General features: G+C 42.4%; 2 protein-coding genes across 6 annotated transcripts in view; one reads left to right on the top strand and one right to left on the bottom strand.

Moving 5' to 3' along the window:
- PSPC1 (paraspeckle component 1) overlaps positions 1-13,078 on the top strand; it is a 92,803-nt gene extending 79,725 nt beyond the window's left edge. The window contains exons 7-11 of one of the 3 annotated variants that reach the window (XR_013824920.1): positions 3,136-3,226; positions 3,898-3,949; positions 4,140-4,234; positions 6,057-6,141; positions 11,722-13,078. The gene's annotated coding sequence lies outside the window, so the exon portion shown is untranslated. The remainder of the gene's footprint in view (positions 1-3,135; positions 3,227-3,897; positions 3,950-4,139; positions 4,235-6,056; positions 6,142-11,721) is intronic. The other 2 variants (XR_013824919.1, XR_013824918.1) reach the window with 2 other exon arrangements.
- MPHOSPH8 (M-phase phosphoprotein 8) overlaps positions 4,224-21,640 on the bottom strand; it is a 53,436-nt gene continuing 36,019 nt past the window's right edge. For 2 of the 3 annotated variants that reach the window (XM_079903352.1, XM_079903353.1), the window contains exons 8-14: positions 18,039-18,179; positions 17,331-17,417; positions 15,048-15,202; positions 13,163-13,317; positions 10,858-10,985; positions 9,782-9,865; positions 4,224-9,115 (exon numbers count right to left, since the gene is read on the bottom strand). In XM_079903352.1, the coding sequence (XP_079759478.1) occupies positions 9,074-9,115; positions 9,782-9,865; positions 10,858-10,985; positions 13,163-13,317; positions 15,048-15,202; positions 17,331-17,417; positions 18,039-18,179 (792 nt within the window). In that variant the 3' untranslated portion in view covers positions 4,224-9,073. Of the gene's footprint in view, positions 9,116-9,781; positions 9,866-10,857; positions 10,986-13,162; positions 14,151-15,047; positions 15,203-17,330; positions 17,418-18,038; positions 18,180-21,640 lie in introns of those variants that run through there. The other variant, XM_079903354.1, reaches the window with a different exon arrangement.

Genomic DNA, 21,640 nt, shown 5'->3' with positions numbered 1-21,640 from the left:
GGAAGTATTTATTTATTTATTTATTTATTTATTTATTTATTTATTTATTTATGGCTTGGGTCTTTGTTGCTGTGCGCGGCTTTCTCAAGTTGGGGCGAGCCGGGGCTACTCTTTGTTGTGGTGCGCGGGCTTCTCATTGCGGTGGCTTCTCTTGTTGTGGAGCATGGGCTCTAGGCACGCGGGCTTCAGTAGCTGTGGCTCGTGGGCTCCAGAGCTCAGGCTCAGTAGTTGTGGCGCACATGGGCTTAGTTGCTCCGTGGCATGTGGGATCTTCCTGGACCAGGGCTTGAACCTGTGCCTCCTGCATTGGCAGGCGGATTCTTAACCACTGCGCCACCAGGGAAGCTCCGATATTTTCTTATTTGTTCATCAGTTTAAGTTGTATTACATTGTATTACATCAAAAAGCAGGAAGAACTTGTAGTTGTATTAGCATGGGTTTTACAGGTTTACAGCTTTCATGGGTATTTTTTCAAGTTTCCTTGGGAAATGATGACTTGAATTTTTGATGTATTGTTCTCTTAGTCACAAACTATCTCTCTATATTCTTTGTTGCTTAAAGAGAATGTTAGGTAACAGAAAAGTAAACTTATTCCAGTGCCAAGTATACCGCATATTTTGGCTGTTGTGAATTGCCTGTAGTAATAGCATTTGGTTTATTTATTACTTTAGCAGCCGCTATTGTGGTCTGTGTCTTTGCCATCAAGGCAGAGGGTCACATTCAGTTGTGAACACTGTTGTGTGTTGAAAGATCTCGGATGGTGACTTTGATCATGTGGACGTCCCCTCCCCCATACCTACAAATTTCAGAACTTGTTTCTCAGAAGGAGGCCCTGCTGCAGAACAAGCTAATAAAGAATGTGGTTCCTTTATGGTTCGATATCACGGGAGTCTGCTCCAGAGGAGATCATTACCTTTTAGGCTGATTTCTGGCAAGGTATTTTTCAATTTGAGTCATTATTAAAATCCTGTTTCTTGGGTTTTTACAATTCATGTGTTGTAATTGGAAGAGCTTTTGTAGAGTATTCCTCGGCCTCCATACTTGTTGAATTATGTAGTATTTATCTTCCATAGTTATTTCTTAGAGTGTACTTCTGTTATTTATATATAATTTATATTACATGATACAGACTATGTAGTTTGTTAATGATTGACTTGTGTACTCAGTGGAAAATGAGATATTAGGTACATTGGTACATAGTTGACCATTAAGAATGTGCCTTCTGTAGTTTTAATGTTTTATTCTTTCAGAAAAGTCATCAGAAAAGTGCCTGTGGTATTGGCCGTTCACGTTTCTGACTATATGAAAAAAGTCTTAGGGTGTGGTTGGAGGAGCCTTTTCTTCTTTCATTTTTACCAACTAGTTCAGATGTGTTGGCATGAGAGGGTAAAATCAAACATGAACTCACTCAGTTCTTACTCAGTTTTATCCTAAAATTAATTTAAAGCAGACTACTTTTGCCACATAGATTTGTTACAGTTATGGCTTAAGATTTCAGCTGAAGTCCTTTTCTTAAGGAAATCCCTGGCAGTCCATTGGCTAGGACTTGGCACTTTCACTGTCGGGCCTGGGTTCGATCCCTGATCGGGGAACTAAGGTCCTGCAAGCTGTGTGGCACAGCCAAAAAAAAAAAAAAGAAAACCTTTTCTTTAAATGCAGTTGTTGGTTGATTTTCATATTTGGGTGTTCTTGAGGATCAGAAATAGGAAAGTGCATCAACGTTCTAGGCCTTCCCAGGTTCTTAGCTCCATATTACGAGCATCACTGGATGGGTGTGTTACCAGCACATCCGTAACTGTCTTTTTAGAGTTGGTTACAACCCAGTGCACAAGAAACCTGGCCACTTAGTTATAGTACCACCTCTTTAAACAGAACTCTAGTGGTTGTTTTTTACTATTAAAGGATTAAGATAAGCTACCCTTTTAAAGACTCTTGGCAACTAGAAGTTCCTCAGTTCTGGAGATTACCTTTCTAGGTTTCAGCGTAGTTAGTGCTTTGTAAAACTTTCAGGTTCACATTTTTGAAAAGTTGAGAAGACCATTAAAATTTTTAGTAGACCTGGTGTCATTGTGTCTTTAAGAATTAAGTAATCCGGTTGTCCAGTTTGATTTATGGTTCCATTTATTCTTCTTGTCCATCCTTAACTTTACCAAAGGCAAAGTATATATAAGTGATACAGTTATAAAACCAGTGTAAGAATGCTAGTTGCAGATGGAAATAATATGCGAGATAATTTTTGTTGATTTATGGCATGCTTTGCTTGAAAAAATATTTAAGGTTTTTAAAGTGGGACCATGGATCCTATTGGATCATTGTGGCGTATTAGTGGAATCTATGAGTCTGATTAATTCACATGCAGAATTTTGTGTACATAATTTTTGCACGTACTTTTTGGCGGGGGTGGGTCATACTTTTCATCCAATTCTCAGGTGAATTTGAGACCCAAATGAGTTTTGAAAACTGCCAATTTAGGATAATTATTTCCAGTATCTTTGGGTCATGTACCCTCACTTTAAAAATATTGAGCCCAAAGCTGGGTATTTATTTCTCAGTTGTAATTGTGTATTACTGCGCTGATATTTCAGGTATGTTACAAAACACATTTCATAGGCATGAGGTAACAATAAACATAAACCTGGACCTCAGCAGAAAATCTGGAGTGCCTGCTGTCTGGGTAGGTAAGCAGGTCATCTTCTAGTGGAGCACAGCAGACACGTTTGTGTGCCCTGCCTTGGTACAAGCAGAGTAAAATTTTGTACATAGGATAGGAATCAGGATCCTATGTAGGATTTTGGATTATAAGGGTCTTGGGCTGTGGTGTGCTGAGGGACCAGCAGTCCAGACGAGAGGACCTATGGAAAATAAGAGGGAGACGTTCAGCGTCGTGGATTTAACAGTGTTTACTCTGATGCTGAAACAAAATTTAGCTGAATTTTAAGTCAGTTGATGTTCTTAGAGGAAATGAAAGGAAAATCCTTACTGAATGGACATAATCAGATGAGGTAAAGACTAAACGGCATCTTAAGGGAACTTGATTCCTGTCACGGACTGTAGGAAGTGAGTTATCGCTTGTTTTTTAATTGATGGTTGAAACTTGTTTTTAAGAGGCTAAGTCTGATTTTATTGTAATCCTAGGAGAAAAGAAAACATGGATGAAGCTACCTGAAATTTGGTTTCCGGGGTGAACCGAAGTCGAGAGACAGGAAACGCTGGAGTCTCCCTTCAGGTCAGCACCTGTTGTAGCAGCTCCCTCTGTCCTTCTTCCTGGTCCCCGTGTCAGAGTCAGTGGGATAACACTGCATAGCTCATGGCACAGTTAAAACCTCTGCTTCTCTGCCTGTCTTCTTACGCGGCTCCCAGCGTCACTGCCCTTTTCTTTGAGGAAGATTGGAGGGTATTTTTAGCTCCAAATTGCCCTTGTCTTTCCCCACTGGTAGTAATGTGTATATTGATTTGTCTTCTGGCAAAACTGGACTGGGAATAGAAATGATGTGTTAACACAGGTCTTATGTACGAGGGGAAAAAAAAATCCCTCTTGTTTTTCAGTGATTCCAAGCCTAAAATTTTAGTCTTGTGGTCCTTTGGAAAGTGTGTGATCTTAAAATGGTTTAATATCATAAATTCAGATTCAAGCTAGGGACACTAGCTCCATTTCTCCCTTGCTGCTTCCCACCTTTTTAGAGGGTAACAGTTTTCCTATTATTTTATTGTTTTTTTCCATTATTTCTTAAAGACATAAAATTCTTTAGAATCATTTACGCTATGTGATCTGTATGATAGAACTGTGATGATGGTATGTTGTCACCCTAATAGATGCAAGAAGTATTATTTTAAGTCTATTTCTTCCCTACCCCCCCCACCCCCTTACATGGTGATTCTAATCTATTCTTGTTACAGCTGTGGTCCTGGGAGCCAGGAGCATCAGCCTTTCCTGAGAGCTGCTCGCAAGGTGAGAATCTCGGTACACACGGGCTCATCGAATCAGACCGCCCAGTTTAACGTGGTTCCAGGGGATGTGCGTCCACACTGAGTGAGAAGCACTGATAGGTACCATACCTTTGGGAAATGTCATCTTTTCAAAGTATCTGACGACTCATGGGCACAAAAATGTGACAGCTGTTTCTCACGCTATTATCCAGCTCTAGAAAATTAACGTTGGGTCGTGGTTCTCAAAGCTGGTCTCTGGATCCGCATCACTGTCACCTGGAAACTTGTTGAAAATGCAGATTCCCAGGTACATACTTGCTCTACTGAACAATAAAATCTTCAGGGGTGGGTGTTTGTGTGTGGGGGGGGGGTAGGATCCAACAGTTTATTTTATTTATTAAATTTTGGCCATGCTGCACAGCTTATGGGATCTCAGTTCCCCGACCAGGGCTTGAACCCAGGCCACGGCAGTGAAGGTGCTGAGTCCTCACCACCGGGCCGCCAAGGAACTCCGCCCCCTCCACCCCCCTTTTACTTTATCATGCTTTGTTTTCAAAACCTCTCCAGGTAATTCTGGTTTTTATGGATGAAATTATAATTGCCCTTTGAAATAGGTTTACAGAGAATCACTTTATATTCTTTGGACATTTTGTTGGTATTAAATTTTCCAAGTGTTTTGTTAAGTAGGTTCCTTACTTAAATAAAATTTGAAGAAATAATCTCAAAATATACGAATAAGGAAAAAAACCCCTAATGTACATAGGTGAATTGTGCTGTGATAGTGAAGCTGTGGTTTCATGTGGCCATCTTTTGGTTAACAGTATTCCGGGGTTTTTTTTGTTGTTTTGTTTTGGTTTTTTTTAGTTAAATAACTGCTTTTCATTGCAGATCTCATTTTCTGGTCAGTGAAAAGAAACTGTTCATTCCAGGAAGAGATTAACTTTATGAAAGTTAAATAAAATGCCAAATACATATTTAATTCTAGTAGAAGGAAGTAACTTGACAGTTTCCCCTTTTAGAAATCTTATTTAAAACGTTGGTTCTCATACTTTGAAGGTGCAGGAGAATCTCTTGGATCAGAACACAGACTGCTGGGCCCCCAGTCTGTGGTTTAAAAGCCCAGGAATTTTCATTTCTTAACAATGTGGTGCTGCTCTGGGTTGAGGCACAATGAAATACTAGTTGTAGAAGGTTTTATAGGCCGAATATACAAATTCAGGTCTTGAATATTTTTTAGGTTTCCTGATCAGTAATTCTAGCCCAGTAAATTATTTTCTTTATAACTGAAACCTCTTTGTTCTTCCTTTACAAAAATATGCAATATTACTTCCTGTTTTCTAACAATTAGTTTTTTCTTTTCAGGTCATTTTGTGGGAGAAAAAAATTTTTTTTTAATTATCTTTGGCTGCGTCGGGTCTTCATTGCTGCATGCGGGCTTTCTCTAGTTGCGGCGAGCGGGGGCTTCTCTTCGTTGCTGTGTGCGGGCTTCTCATTGCGGTGGCTTCTCGTTGCAGAGCACAGGCTCTAGACGCGTGGGCTTCAGTAGTTGTGGTGCACAGGCTCCGTAGTTGTGGCTCACGGGCTCTAGAGCGCAGGCTCAGTAGTTGTGGCGCACAGGCTTAGTTGCTCCGCGGCATGTGGGATCTTCCCGGACCAGGGCTCGAATCCGTGTCCCCTACATTGGCAGGTGGATTCTTAACCTCTGCGCCACCAGAGAGGTCCGGGATAAATGATTTTAATGACACAGGAGAAACGAGCCAGAAGAATCTTATTTTTTAATTTATTACTTTATATAACAGTCTATGGATACATGAGCAGTTATGACACTTTGATCCAGGTTGTTTTCCTAAGTTATATACCGTCCCCCTGGTACACTTGCTGGCTAATGCTGGCAAATGTTATGGTCACAGAGCAACCAACCCTCCCCCCCCCCCCCCCCCAGTAAATGGAAACCACTGGAGGGTTTTCTTTTAGGGACACGAGTCAAGGCACAGACTGGGCGGTGGAGCAGCGGAGCTGATCGGGTTAGACTCCACTTGGGGCTGGCTCTCTGGGAGCTCAGATGACTGTTTCCCAATTTTGTTTTAATTTGGTCCTGACTGAATTGTGAACCTCATTCCATTTTCCAGCCCAGTAGCAAGGCTCTTCTGTACCAGGAGGGAGCAGTCAGGCCTGGAAATCCCAGATTTTGTTGGAAAGGAACACCGTCTGCAGGTGAGCAGAGGATGGAGGGAAGTGGTATGGATTCCATCCGTTTTCTTCTGATCCTACTCAGTAAAGCTTTAGGATGTCAAAATAACTTTAGGCGTTTGTACCGTATTATGCTATGAAACATACTAACTGCATGAAATATTAAATTTTTCTAAATTCTTACATATATGTTCTTGTACATATAAATTTATATACATTTTTTTTTGGCTGCGCAGCAGGTAGGATCTTAGTTCCCCAACCAGGGATCAAACCCACACTGCCCGCAGTGCAAGCGCAGAGTCTCAACCACTGGACCGCCAGGGAAGTCCCCAATTTTTCTAAATTCTTATTTCATTTTATAAATCACCTTGCGGTACTCTCCTTGTATCTGTGTCCTACTGTTGCCTGGTCTTTGCTGATCATCCTCCTTGCACTTTTATGTTTTTCCCCGTTTTTATGCAAAGACACTGGAGTTTCATGGTTAATGCTTTTTAAAGGTCTTGCTGTCAACGTTCTGGATGCTAAAACCTTGCCAACAGTAGTAAATTACTACTAATGAACTAGTAAATTCTCATAAGGTAACTGAAAGCTCTCAGCATAACCCTGCCGAGTAGAATTCTAAAAGCAGCACCTGAGCTTCAAACTGCAACCTCCTAACATTCCACTGAATACATTCTACAAATTTAAGAATTTAAGATGGGAATGACTTGAGAAGATAGTGTATGAAGTTGAGTAACTTGTATTCCTGGACTAAATCCAAACTCCTCATCCAACTGTAGTCCAACGTTTATTGGCGGGTATTAGGTACTAGGCACTGCTCTTTGGTACTGGGTATTGTAGGCAAAAGGATTGTAAGGTGCTTTCTACTGCAGCATACTAATTAGTGGTGACCAGATCTGGGTGGTATGGTTAGTAAGTTAAATTAATTGGATAACCCGACTTCGCATCATGTCCTTACCTCAGTATACACCGGAAAGTAGTGATAGCTGAGGCGTGATGATATTTCAGTGAGTCTGGATCCAAAGAGCCATGCATCCTGCTTGAAGTTACGGCCCCGCCCATGGCCTAGAGGGTGACGCTCCACTTACGCATTCTGTACTGTGTGCCCGGTATAACTACACGAGCCACAAGGAGATGGCTTTGCTTTCCACAGGTAGTACTAGCGTATCTGCAAACCTTTGATAAGGTGCTGCTGGAGAATTGCTTTTTCAGGGCAGTCATTGTTCACACTTATTTTAAATATCAAAGTAGCAGCATTAACTGAAGTATCTGATGCGATTGGCTGCCTTATCGAGTGGAGAAGTCCAAGACCTCATCATCCTGGTCAGAATTTCCCCACCCCAGGGCTATAGAGAAGCAAGTTCAGATGAAAAGACCTGTCATAAACTGCACAGCTCTACAAGGTTTTATTCCTAGTGCTCCTGTAAAGGTGTTACCTAGGCATGCTTTTTAGGTGATGGGAATGTTTTTTAAAAACCCATTTCTCTTCCATGTATTGGACAGGGTGCACCACCGCTGAAATAGATCTCGTGGCTGTGAGGCTAGATGCAGCAGGAGTACAGCATTCAGTATCGTTGAAAAGTCTAATCCCAGCCATTGTTTAGCTAAACTATACATTTCGTATCCACCTTGTTTTGAAGTCCTGAGACTTCAGAAAGAAACTAGCAAGACCAGCATTGTGGTATTTTATTGAGGAAAGTAGGAAAAGGCAGTTGTGCTCTGAAATATCTCTACAGTGTGTGTGGGTTAGCTCTTAGTATCCACAGACTCAACAAATAACCGGGGAAGAAGAAAAATTTTCCAGCAAGTTCCAAAAAGCAAAACTTGAATTTGCTGCACACCAGGAACTCTTTACATAGAATTTACACTGTGTTTACAACTATTTACATAGCATTTACCTTGTATTAGGTATTGTAAGTTAATCCAGACATGAGTTAAAGTATATGGGGTGATACTCAAGGGGTTAAATGCAAATATGACACAAGGACTCGAGCATCCTCAGATCTTGGTATCTGAGGGGGTTCTGGAACCAGTTCCCCATGGATGATGAGGGATGACGTATGTGACATTCTGAATTTTTTTCATTAAAATTGTAACTCACGCAATTGAGTTACAATTTTAAAACTAATCTGGAAATTAACAATTTTATACATTTCCATAACCCAGACAGCTTGATTCATTAGTCTGCCAAATATTTCTTGAAAGAATATAAGCATTAGACCTGTGGGCAATCACTTTTCTCAGGAGGCAGAGTGTGGCAAAGCCTGGCTGGCCTTCCCAGTGTTCAAAATAAGTAACAAGATCTGGCTGTTCAAAATGACTTGATGGATTCCAAAACAAAGATAAAGTCCACATGTAATATCCCCTTTTATGCTCATAATGTCTGGTTTCTGGGGTTTTTTTTTTTTTGCTGTATCTCAGATTGATTTACTATCTTTTCAAACAATAAAGGGTAACCTGCAGATATATAAAGTTGTCACCTACTCGGGATCTGTGTCAATAGCACGTTGGAAAGATCAGACCTCCTCCCTCAAACCCGCCTACCACCTTAGATTAGTCCTACTTCAAGGGATGCAAACTCACACATTAACTTAGTGCTAACATTCCCACTGGATTTTTTTTTTTTAAACACAAAAATTCATTAGGGCTAGTAAAAAATTTCAAGTTAAAAAAAAGTTTTAATTTTCTTAAATAATCCTCATATGAACCATTCCACACTGTGGAAAAACATACAGTCTGGACACAATATCTAGATTTCAGAGCACTGGCACAAATACTTACATCTGTGTTTTATATGTTAGATGCACCATGCCCCATCTCTCAGACTGACAGGCCTTAAATGCAAGAGGCTTACAGAAGAAACTTTTAATTTGGAAGTGTGAGCTGTGCCAGAATTCCATACTGCTTTGAAGAGTGTTTAGAAATAGGTCTGAGAATAACTCTCCCAATTCTTTGGTCATTGCAGCTGTACTCTGTACGCACCTATTAGCAACTTAACCTGTTGAAAGAAAAAAAAGCATATATTTCAAGAGTTCCCCTTTGTTAGAAGAGGGGAAAAACAGCACGCACGGGCAAGACGTGTTTCCCTTCTTTGGCAATACTGTCAAATTGGTTATCAGTTTGGGTTGTTAGACTACCATTATTTTAATTAAAAAGTCCAATTGAGGGATTTCCCTGGTGGTGCAGTGGTTAAGAATCCACCCGCCAATGCAGGGGACATGGGTTCGAGCCCTGGGCCGGGAAGATCCCACATGCCGCGGAGCAACTAAGCCCGTGTGCCACAACTGCTGAGCCCACGTGCCACAACTACTGAAGCCTGCGCGCCAACTCTCGCCATAACTATAGAAAGCCTGTGCGCAGCAACGAAGACCCAACACAGCCAAAAATAAATAAAAAGTCCAATTGGGTTTTTAGGTTACTACGTTAATTGTACTGTCACACAGATTGTTCCGGTCCAGCTAGTGATCATACATCTGGCAATTAAATATCAAAAGCACAGAACATCACCAGACTGCTGCACACCATGGATATCAAAGAGGGTTGAAATCATTTCAGACCCAGGCAGGCACACCAGGAACAGCATGACATTCCTGAAAACCTTCTCTAATAATGTGACCTGAAGGAACGACCTGAGCAGTGAGAGCAGATGCAAGGAGATTCTTACCTTAGCAGACGGCGCTTCCGTCAACCTTATAAAGAGTTTATTGAGGCCTGCGGCAGGGCTGAACGAGTAAACAAAATGACTGTCCTGGGGAAGAGACCAAAAGATAGATCAGCATTTCTGCAGACAGACTTCTCCATCTAGACACAGCCAGACTCCAGAAACCTTTAAGACTAGTGATGTAGAAGAAAATCCAAGTTTGTCTGAATTTCTTTATAAGACAACATGCTGTGATTTCTTTACTTTTCCTTTGCATTAAAGAGATAACATTTATCTGGAAAAACTATATATAGATAAAAAATCTTCAGCATTAGAATGTATCCAGCCATATACAGCATGCATGTTAAAAATCTTCATAACCAGTTAAATTCATCCTAAGGAGAGAATTTTATATGTGGCAAAGGAAACATACACAACGATTCTTCAAGGGCATTTTTAATGCTAAAGAATTTACATAGCCACTATTAGTTTAGTTATTATATATTTATATTTTAAAACGTTCACAGTGGGGCTTCCCTGGTGGCGCAGTGGTTAAATCCGCCTGCCAATGCAGGGGACATGGCTTCGAGCCCTGGTCCGGGAAGATCCCACATGCTGCGAAGCAGCTAAGCCCGTATGCCACGACTACTGAAGCCCACATGCCTAGAGCCCGTGCTCTGCCAACAAGAGAAGCCACTGCACCGCAACGAAAAGGAGTTCCCGCTCGCCACAACTAGAGAAAAGCCCACACACAGCAACGAAGACCCAACGCAGCCAAAAATAAAATTTATAAGACAAAAAGTTCACAATGAATAAAAATCAAAATTATACTGTGATTACCTAAAATTAAACTAGGCATAGATACAACCAGTGTTATTCAGTGTTTATATTTAGATAGGATGTTTCTTGTACCTAAGAATTTATCTTCAAAATGTGAGTTCCAAGACTTGGTAAACATAGTTTAAAGCACAGATACCAATTAAAACAATTTATGATTATGGATTATTGCCATTTCCAGCAACTACAATTAACAGAAGAATTTATGTCATCTGTGCTTTTGATTAGAAGACTGTACTCAGTAATGAACTATAGAAACTTACCAGGAAAACAGGGAGTTGAAATTTATCATTTAAAACGACAGCTTGTACACTACACGGTCCACAGAGGCGAGCAATGACCTCTTTACCCAGAAAGTTTGCGTGGAAAATAAACAGCAGGATGCCGGAGCCTGAATTGGGGAGATACAAATAGAGATTTTAATTCCCCACCCAACAGGGCCACTTTGCAGAGCCTGAGGGAGGAGGCCCATGCGGGTAGGAAGCGGCCCGTACCCCACCCTCGATTGTAAGATTTGATCAGTCTTCCAGGTGCAAAACCTGCTGGTGTTTATCTAGTGCTTTTCAGACCACAGAACCCTTTTTACTTTTAGTTTGAGTAGCTACTGACAGCTCATCGGCAGGCTTTTTAAATATGCTTTTTCTACACTGAAGTTATTTTTTTTAAGTGGTATTTAAAAGTTCCAGCTGAATGTATAAATGTCAATGGCAGCGAAGCCTGCAGACTGTGGTTTCTGAGTGTGGGTTTGAGGAATTTTCCACTGTCTTCCACATACTATTTTGCCTTTTCTGAATTTTCTTATAATGTGAAAAAAATCTTATTTTTTGAAAAAAAAAAAGGTTGGGTAAGATTTGAAGCTTTTGAACATGCAAAATATTCTGCAAGGTTCATTCTCTGAACAAAAACTTTACTTTTGATAATATAAAACAGATACATGAGTTGTTTTTTAATATGATGTTAAAAACTTGCGAATGAGGAGACTTCATAAAAAGACCCCTAAGAACGACTGGCTTTAAAATTTGTCCTGGTTCCAGGAAAAAAGGGCACACCAGGTCCCTGGCTCTTTTATCTCCTTTCAGGCTATGTGAGGTTTGACATAGAGTTTTGCTCTCCGTTTTATGACGCAGCTTCCCTGCTTAGAGCACTGAGGATGAGAGGAGAAGAAAAGGTCCGCGGAGGACAGAGGCTCTTCTTGTTTTCCCCTCAGCTCCACTGTGAAAACGCAGCTGTGTCCCCGTGACTGTAGAGCAGAACAGGCAGTGGAACCTCGTCAGACAGCCTGTGGGGATGGCCGTCCGCAGTGAAATCCTATTAGAAAACACTTTGACGAAGGTCATGTTTCTATTCCTGCCGACCACGGTGAGTGCTATCCACCAGAGGAATGGTCGTCCTTCGTCAGCTCTAGTCGGACTGAGAAATACTTGATCCATACGGAGAATATGACACAACGGACCCTAATCAAGTTCCTGGTGCTTGTTTCATGGTATCAGTATAATTGTTTCTCTTCATTTCTTAAGAGCCACACACCCCTCAACAGACCAAGGTCAGTGTTTGTCAAACTTGAGTACTTTCAGGTCACCCAAGATCTCACCAAGGTGCTGGCTGAGAGTCCTGGTCTGGGTGGGGCTCTGAGAGGAGACCACAGTCTGAGTCTCGAGGGTCAGGAAAATCTACCAGGATCTCACATCTGAGGACGACAGGGCATCTTTGGAAAAAACCGCTAGTGGATGCATACATTGTGCACGTGCAGAAACAGCCGTACGTAACCCAGGACTGTCCAGCTGAGCCGAAGCACTGGTGTGGAGGTGGGTGACCGGCCAGTTCACGGACTCAGCTCACCAGCTCATGCCTGGCAGTGCAGACGGTCCACTTGGACTGTCAAGACCACAGTTCGCTATCACTGAGATGTTGTGAATGGCTGGCTTTGATTGGTAGAGCTATATTTTCTTCAACTAAATTTCCATTAACAAATAGGTATTTTTCAAACAGGTGGGTTGTTTTTTTTTTTAAATGAAACAAGCCAGAACCCCGTTTCCTACCTTTCCTCCACTCTGTATACGGAGCACCCGTGTCCTGGAGGAGGGGCCATGGCCATGGTCTCTACCTACCAAGTAGCTGTTAAGCAGAAACTAGGAAGCAGAACTGAAGTTCTATCTCTTGCTACTAAACTGTACTATGGGACAAGACGTTTTCATTTTTCTTTGTCTTTTTAAAAGGGCAAGACTATTAGTGATAATAAAATTCAGGGAAAATATTGATTTTGGGCTTATCATCTTGAAAGCTAAATTTTAATAAAAGTCAATTTTAATAAAAACTAGTATAATTATTAAGACTCAACTTGCAGACTTCTAAAACAAGTGCTAACACGCTGCTGTGTGGACCCCTTGGGGTCGCCTGGGATGGTGAGTATCAGCTGCGTTTCTTTTTTTCTGCCAGAGCAGCAGTGCTGTTAACTATTGTACATAATTATTACACATAATGGAATTCGTTTTTATTAAAAGAATAGAGTTCTGCCTGAAAATCAGTTTATAATGTCACATTTCAAAATGAGAGAAAACACAGGCTTACCTTCTGGTATGTTCTGTGGGATTCTATAATTGAAATCCATTGAAAAGTCTGGGCCCTCACAGAGACGATGACATGCTATTGGGAAAACTGGTTCTAGGAGAGCAAGACGCGCTTCAAAGTAATCCTTTATTGTTTCTTCTGCTACTCTTGAAAGTCTAATAAACAAGTACAGTAAACGCTGTTAACGTTTGTGTCGGGAAGCACCATGAGCTACATTATCAGACTGTTGAATACAATGAGGCTTTCCCAGATCAACCTTAAGGGGGATAAAAAGCAGCCTCTCTCCTGCTTCCCTGCTTTTTTCGTAGCTCTCACACCTGACACGTCACATGCCTGTCTGTCTGGAGGCTCCGAGTGGGCAAGTCTGTGCCCCGCTGCCACCCCTACCCAGTGCCCAGCACACGGACAGAGCTCCATACACACTCCTCGGATGAGTCAATGAATCAGAAATAAGAATTCTGTCGGAAAATAAACCCAAGAACGGCCACACACAGAAAAGTCTTGTTACAGTACTTAGTTTAGAAAGCAGTCAAATACGGTGATTACTGCTAATTCCAAGTCTTTTCAGACGACCCTGCTGGGAATGTAACCAACCCACCCCATCCCAGGATGCTCTGCTTCAAGGAGTATACAGTCCCAAGAACCCTTTCGTCACAGATGTAAAACCAAGCCCAGCGTCCCAGGAAGCCCAGCCTTGGGCAAACCAGGCAGGTTGGTCACCCTGCTTGCTGGCCGCCGGTCACTGCCACCCGGGTGGGTGAAGGCTGTCTGCGTGGGCAGAGTACCCAGGCACACACTCCCTTTTCGGCCTTTGCCTTTTTTGTCTCCTGTCTGAAATTTACCTTATTTTCTGCTTAGAACATGGGTCCTACATCTGGAAGGGGAATAACCATCTTTCAGGTGTGAAGATCCAAGTCATGTCCTATGTTTGGTGGGTGAGGAGAGGGGAAGAGTGGCTGTTCCTGCCCAAGGCTGCTGACCCAGGACTCTGTTACATGAACAATAAACACGCTACCTGCATTAGCTACTGTTCCTGAAGCTCGTGTTGCCAAAATAAGCAATAAAAAGCTACTAATATGAACTTCCAATAAAATGACTTAGAATTCATTTGAAAAAGCATGAACTTGAATGCGTAAACTGTGGTAGTTTCCAGACAATGTAATTATTATTCAGTACTAAAAGGAAACGAGCTCATCAGGCCATGTAAAGATACGGAGAAAACTTAAATGCCTATCAAAGAAGCCAATCTGAAAAGGGCGAATATGATTCCAACCAAATGACATTCTGGAGAAGACAGGAAAAGTATCAGTGGTTTCCAGGGTTTGGGAGAGAGGAACAGGTGGAACGCAGAGGATGTTCAGGGCAGTGAGACGACGATGTGGAGACACGTCATTATGTTTGTCCAAACCCACAGGATGGACAACACCCAAGGGGAACCTCAGGGGAACCAGGGGCTCTGGGTCATGAGCACATGTCACTGTAGGTCCATCAACTGTAATGGACACACCACCTGGAGAGGGTATGCACATGTGGCGGCAGGAGGTATACGGGAAATCTCTACTTCCTACTCAACTTCGCTCGGAACCTAAAACCTGCTCTAAAAAATTATCTGTTAAAAAGTTTAAATGGTTTTAAGAAAATGTTTGGGAGCCAAATTAAGCATAATTAAGATTTTAAGATGATACTCTTAGTATAAGTTTGACAGTTTCTAAGTCCTCAATAACTTGCAGAAAAATAATTCATACACCACTTTTAAAATTCATCATCTTCTGAGACCACAGACCCGTCAGGACTTGTGCTTGACAATCTTCTTCTGAGCAGTTACACACAGGCCACTCCAATTACGTGTCTGGATAGGCACCGGGCACATTCACTCCACACTTACGTCTCTAAGTGATTCTTCAGCAGGTCATACACCAGCACGTTGTTACACTGCTTTGCGAAATGCAGCGCACTGTTCTGGTGCTTTGACAGAATGTTGCAATCAGCCCCGCACTCAATGACAAGGCGGACGATGTCTGAATTTCCCCTTTTACAGGCCTGCGTCAGGAATAAAGGAGCAATAATTACTCGACTGTGCTCAGTGACCCTCTCCACGCTGAGCGGGGAGTAAGTTCTCCGTGACGGGAGGGAAAAGAACCACTGGGGTCGGAAACTGGGAAGCGTAAGTGCTGTGGTCCTTTTCCTCAGTGTGCAGTACAAACAGGGCCGCCTCATTCAGACCGCAGTCAAACGCCTCCCCCTCCTGGCCCTCCTCCATCTCTGGCCTTTTCCGACCCTTAATGGGTGACCTCTTTCAAGCCAAATCTGAGTTTCCCGCCTACCTCTCTCCTAGCTTAAGATCCACGTGTAAAACACCTAAGCATTTCCAGGTCCAGTGCGTGTAAAAATCTTCCATTTGTGCTGCCCGTGTTCTCTAACTTAGGAAATAGGAGACCAACCATCACCTTCAATTACTAAGTCCTGTGAATTTGACCTCTTTAAGACTGGTCAGTCTGTCCACTTCCGTCTCCACTGTCACTACTTCCGTGCAGACTATTATTATCCCACTTAATTTTAAGAACCTCCCTACAAGTCTGCAAACCAATCCATTCCCCCCACTGTAACGGGGGACATTAAAAACAATGCAGCGAAACCCAACCTTTATTCTGCTTCTGTCTTTCTCTAGGCTGGCCCTTCAGATGGCTCCCCGCTGCCGTGAGAGTTAGCCCCCAGCTCCCTGGCACAGATGCAGAGAGCCTGCCCCCCCCCCCCCCCCCCCGTGCTTCAGACTGTGCGAGCATCTGCTGTTGAGAATGTGCCTGGCGATTTCTCAGTAAGATGAAGTTTTAAATTCATGCTTCCACGTGCGACCTGTGCTCTAAACATACTTCAGTAGAAACACACAAGGAGAGTTGAAATTCAAAAGGAGGGCTCCTGGACAAAATAAACATTTCCGTGAATCAAAAATGAAACAGAAACACCAGCAGTGAGCAAGGTTTAACCCCCAAGTGTGGAAGAAGGCCGAGGAGCAGGTGACGCAGGCCTTAAGAACTGCACAGTCAAGCACAGACTCAGGGCCAGGGCCCCCGCCAACCGGGGGCTCTGACCAGTCTGCCTTCCTGACTCAGGAAAGAAGGTCGGGAAGAGGTACCACAGACACACACCTTCTTGGTGAGCAGCTCACACAGCTGCACGTAGGGAGCAGGCAAGTGAGCCTCAGCCTCCACGCACGGTACAAGGTCATAGCCTGCTGTGTGGACAGCATTATCAGGCCAGAAACCTGGAGCTGCCACAGGAAAGTGCTGGACTGGGTGGGGTCCCCTAGAAGCAAATGCAAGACTGCTAAACAGGGAGGGGGGGCTTCAACAACCTTCCACTCAAAACTGTCTGCAGGGGGCTCCCCTGGTGGCGCAGTGGTTAAGAATCCGCCTGCCAATACAGGGGACACAGGTTCGAGCCCTGGTCCGGGAAGATCCCACATGCCGCGGAGCAACTAAGCCTGTGCACCACAACTGCTGAGCCTGTGCTCTAGAGCACGTGAGCCACAACTGAGCCCGTGTGCTGCAACTACTGAACCCGCGTGCCTAGAGCCCATGCTCCGCAACAAGAGAAGCCACGGCAATGAGAAGCCTGCACACTGCAACGAAGAGCAGCCCCCGCTCGCCACAACTAGAGAAACCGCGCACGCAGCAACAAAGACCCAACGCAGCCAAAAATAAATTAAAACAAAAAAACCCCACTGTCTGCAAACCACAATTCTGAGCACAGAAGATGAAGTCACCAGTGAAACAGTAACACGTGCACATCCCTCTTCTCCACACCCAGGTCTGCGCAGGGCACAGCCTGCTTCCCTTCCACTCGCACGTTTCATCCCTGCTGACCTGCATCTTGAGGATGTGGCTTAGCCACCTGCCAGGTCCATCCCAAGGCTGAGCTCAAATCCACACGACTGAGCCTGGTGTCCACTGTACACAAGCTCATAGCTCCCTGTGCTATTCCCACCACGTTGCTCATCACACCGAGTAACTGCCTCTTTGCGGGTCTGTTTCTCCCACTCGGCTGTGACCTGTAGGTCCACAGACAGTCTCGTCCCCATCATACACCAGCCCCAGCACAGCAGCAGCTGGAGACCCCAGCAGGACCATGTTGCCTCTGAGGGGAGAACTGCTCCACGGGAGGCATTTACCTTCATTAGAGCCGTCTCACCATTGCTCTGCTGGACGTTTACAAAAGCTCCTGCTTCCAAAAGAATAGCCACTGTCGTTAAAAAGTTCTGTTAAAGAAAAAAAAAGGAAATTTAATTCCCCCAATTTTTTACAACTAAGATATTTCTAGATGTTTTAGGATTTTTATCCACCAGGAAAAGTACTCAGATTCTGTCCCAAGCAGGATGGTGAACACAATATAAACAGCTCCCCCGTGCAGGGTCCTGGGAAAGCTGGAGGCCGCGGGGAGCAGGCCCAGCACAGGTACCCGGACAGCCGCGCACCGTCTGCCGGAAACTTCAACCTCAAGTTTAACCACTGGTTTCAGCATAAGAAACTCTGCATATCGATCTTTTAATAAGATAATATATGGGAACATTTTAATTAAATTATTAAACAAAAGGGACACTTAATTTAGATTGGAAAACATTTTTAAAAGATCTAAGAATATTAATACCTTAATCAGAAGTTCTTTTTCAATATAAATCACTTCCAACTAGATAAATGATTTTGCAAATTCAATTACAAAGTATGACTGTCAATAAAAACGTATCTATTTATGACACGTTACAGATGAACTGAACTATGAAAATTTAAAGTTACGTGACTGTAGGACCGGTACATTTCCCTGCAGAGACAGACTCTGTCTCGGTCCCAAGACTATCGAACCAAAGCCTTGAGTGGCCGACCTTCTCGGCAGCGTGGATGAGCGCGGTGGTCCCGTTCTTCTGCCGACCGTTCACTTTTGCCCCCTTCTTGAGGAGCAGCCTCAGCAGGTCGTCCTGCCCCCCAGCTGCCGCAAGCATCACCAGTGTCATCCCGCTGGAATCCTGTATTGGTTTTGTTTATGAAAAAACATGTCAATGTTTAATCAGAAAAATTTTAGAACTAAGTTTTTTCATTTACTATGTTTCAATGCGAAATCACTGAAATACATTGATTTATGTATCTACGTACTTAGGTTTTTCATTAAAATACCCTAACAATCAGAAACTAATCACCTTTAGAATTTTTCCATATGTGTTACCAAAAAATTTTACAACATCCACTTATTAAGTTCTGAAGGTATACCAACACTCTGCATGATACAAAATGAACAGTGAACCATGAGCCACATAAATGGCAAAGGTACTCACTTCCCTCAAAAGTCTGTGTTTTAGGTAAAACAGGTGAAACGCACATATTCATTACACTCATTTGGTTGGCCCAAAAACAGAAGGCTAGAAATGACGGTGAGAAGTCACACAAGTCCATTCTATTGGTTACAAACTAAAATGAATGCTTTCTGGATGAGACAAATGTTGGCCTATGTAAATATAACCGTTGGGAAGTGAGAGTTTGAGTTCTCTAAGGATACAGAAGGAAATTCAGAAGTGGCAAACAGGACACTGACATGGTTAGTTTCTGAGAGTCCATAACAAAATAGAGAAATTAAAGAAAAGTGCTTTTAAATAGAGATAAAACTACAAAAGGCTGACAAAAGATAAAAAGGTAACTATTAGCTAAAATATTTCCGATCACTAGTTCAAGCAATCACCATATGAGAAAACCAAACAATTTATTAAATAACATTTGATAAAACCAAATTCCAGTAGTATGAATTAATTTAGCTACAATCTTAAAGTCTAGCAAAATTTGCGTGTCTGAGTAATTGGAGGGAACACAAATATAAGAAAAATGATTCTTGGCCGTAGTACTTTAGACAGACTCAACAGGATCCACTTAAATTGAAATAAGGGGGCTTCCCTGGTGGCACAGTGGTTAAGAATCCGCCTACCAATGCAGGGAACACGGGTTTGAGCCCTGGTCCGGTAAGATCCCACATGCCGCAGAGCAACTAAGTCTGTGCACCACAACTACTGAGCCTGCACTCTAGAGCCCGTGAGCCACAACTACTGAGCCCAGGTGCCACAACTACTGAAGCCCACACGCCTAGAGCCTGTGCTCTGCAACGAGACAAGCCACTGCAATGAGAAGCCCGCGCACCGCAATTAAGAGTAGCCCCCACTCGCTTCAACTAGAGAAAAGCCCGCGTGCAGAGTGAGAAGGATGGGTGCTAGCTCTTCTCTAAATGTTTGACAGAATTTGCCTGTGAAGCCATCTGGTCCTCGACTTTTATTTGTTGGAAGATTTTTAATTACAGTTTCAATTTCATTTACTTGTGATAGGTTTATATTTTCTAATTCTTCTTGGTTCAGTCTTGGAAAATTGTACCTTTCCAAGAATTTGTCCATTTCTTTGTGGTTGTCCATTTTATTGGCATATAGTTGTTTGTGGTAGTCTCTCTTTTTTTTTTTTTTTTGCGGTACGCGGGCCTCTCACTGCTGTGGCCTCTCCCGTTGCGGAGCACAGCGGCCATGGCTCACGGGCCCAGCCGCTCCACGGCATGTGGGATCTTCCCGGACCAGGGCATGAACCCATGTCCCCTGCATCGGCAGGAGGACTCTCAACCACTGAGCCACCAGGGAAGCCCTGTGGTAGTCTCTTATAACCCTTTGTATTTCTGTGGTGTCAGCTGTGATTTCTCCTTTTTCATTTCTAATTTTATTGATTTGTGTCCTCTCCCTTTTTTTCTTGATGAGTCTAAGGGTTTATCAATTTTGTTTATCTTCTCAAAGAACCAGCTTTTAGTTTTATTGATCTTTGCTACTGTTTCCTTCGTTTCTATTTATTTCTGCCCTGATCTTTATGATTTCTTTCCTTCTACTGACTTTGGGTTTTCTTTATTCTTTTTTCTCTAGTTGTTTTAAGTGTAGGGTTAGATTGTTTGAGATTTTTCTTGTTTCTTGAGGTGAGAGTGAATTGCTATAAACTTCCCTCTTAGAACTGCTTTTGCTGCATCCCACAGGTTTTGGGTCGTTGTGTTTTCATTGTCATTTGTTCCTATGTATTTTTAATTTCTTCTTTCATTTCTTCTGTGACCTCTTGGTTATTTAATAGTGCAGTGTTTAGCCTCCACGAATTTGTGTTTTTTTTACAGTTTTTTTCCTGTAACTGATTTCCAATCTCATCACGTTGTGGTCAGAAAAGATGCTTGATATGATTTCAATTTTCTTAAATTTTCCGAGGCTTGATCTGTGATCCAAGCTGTGATCTATCCTCAAGAATGTTCCGTGTGCCCTTGAGAAGTGTATTCTGCCACTCTTGGGTGGAATGTTCTATAAATATCTATTAGATCTATCTGGTCTATTGTGTCATTTGAAGCTTGTGTTTCCTTATTTATTTTCTGTTTGGATGATGTGTCCATTGGTGAAAGCGGGGTGTTAAAAGTTCCCTACTATTATTGTGTTACTGTCGATTTCTCCTTTCATGGCTGTTAGCATTTACCTTATGCATTGAGGTGCTCCTATGTTGGGTGCATAAACATTTATAACTGTTATATCTTCTTCTTGGATTGATCCTTTGATCATTATGTAGTGTCCCTCCTTATCTATTGTTAACAGTCTTTATTTTAAAGTCTATTTTATCTGATACGAGTATTGCTACTCCAACTTTCTTATGATTTCCATTTGCATGGAATATCTTTTTCTATCCCTTCGCTTTCAGTCTGTATGTGTCCCCAGGTCTGAAGTGGGTCTCTTGTACACAGCATATATATGGAAAATGATTTAAAAATTATAAAATATGTATGAATACATCTAAAATAAACATACAAGAACTATATGAAGAAAAAAGCCCAAAGAACTTTGCTTAAGGGAATAAATGAAGAGCTGAATGAATATAGAGTTGTCATATTCCTGGATGGAAGACTCAAAGTGTCCATTCTGAGCTAAAATAATCTATATATTTCATGTGGTTTTAATGAAAATCCCAATAATCTTTTTACTGCAATCGTAAAGGATTCAACCTAACAAATCCACTATTAAAGCAAGAAAACTGAAGAAGAAAATACAAGAATCTTTTCTAAGCAAGGTAGGACACCCAAAAGGCTTAAAGGAACAGATCAACAGATGTAACTACCTAAAAATAAAAATCCCTCCAAGCAATAAGACTCAAAAAATAAAAATGTAAAAATAGAGAATGGGTTAATATGCTTCCATTAAAATCTTTACAAATCAGTGTGAAAAAACCCAGCAACAATAGAAAGCTGGGTGATTTCCCTGGTGGCTCAGTGGTTAAGACTGTGTGCTTCCACCACAGGGGGCACGTGTTCGATCCCTGGTCGGGGAACTAGATCCTGCAAGCCTCACAGCGCGGACACACACACACACACACACACACAACAACAGAAAGATGGGCAGTTGTTGTAAATAGGGAACTACCAATGAAACACAAATGGTGACATGAAAAC

Source organism: Stenella coeruleoalba (genome assembly GCF_951394435.1).
Source record: "Stenella coeruleoalba genome assembly, chromosome: 18".
Lineage (NCBI taxonomy): Eukaryota > Metazoa > Chordata > Mammalia > Artiodactyla > Delphinidae > Stenella > Stenella coeruleoalba.
This window is presented reverse-complemented; position numbering and strand designations above follow the sequence as displayed.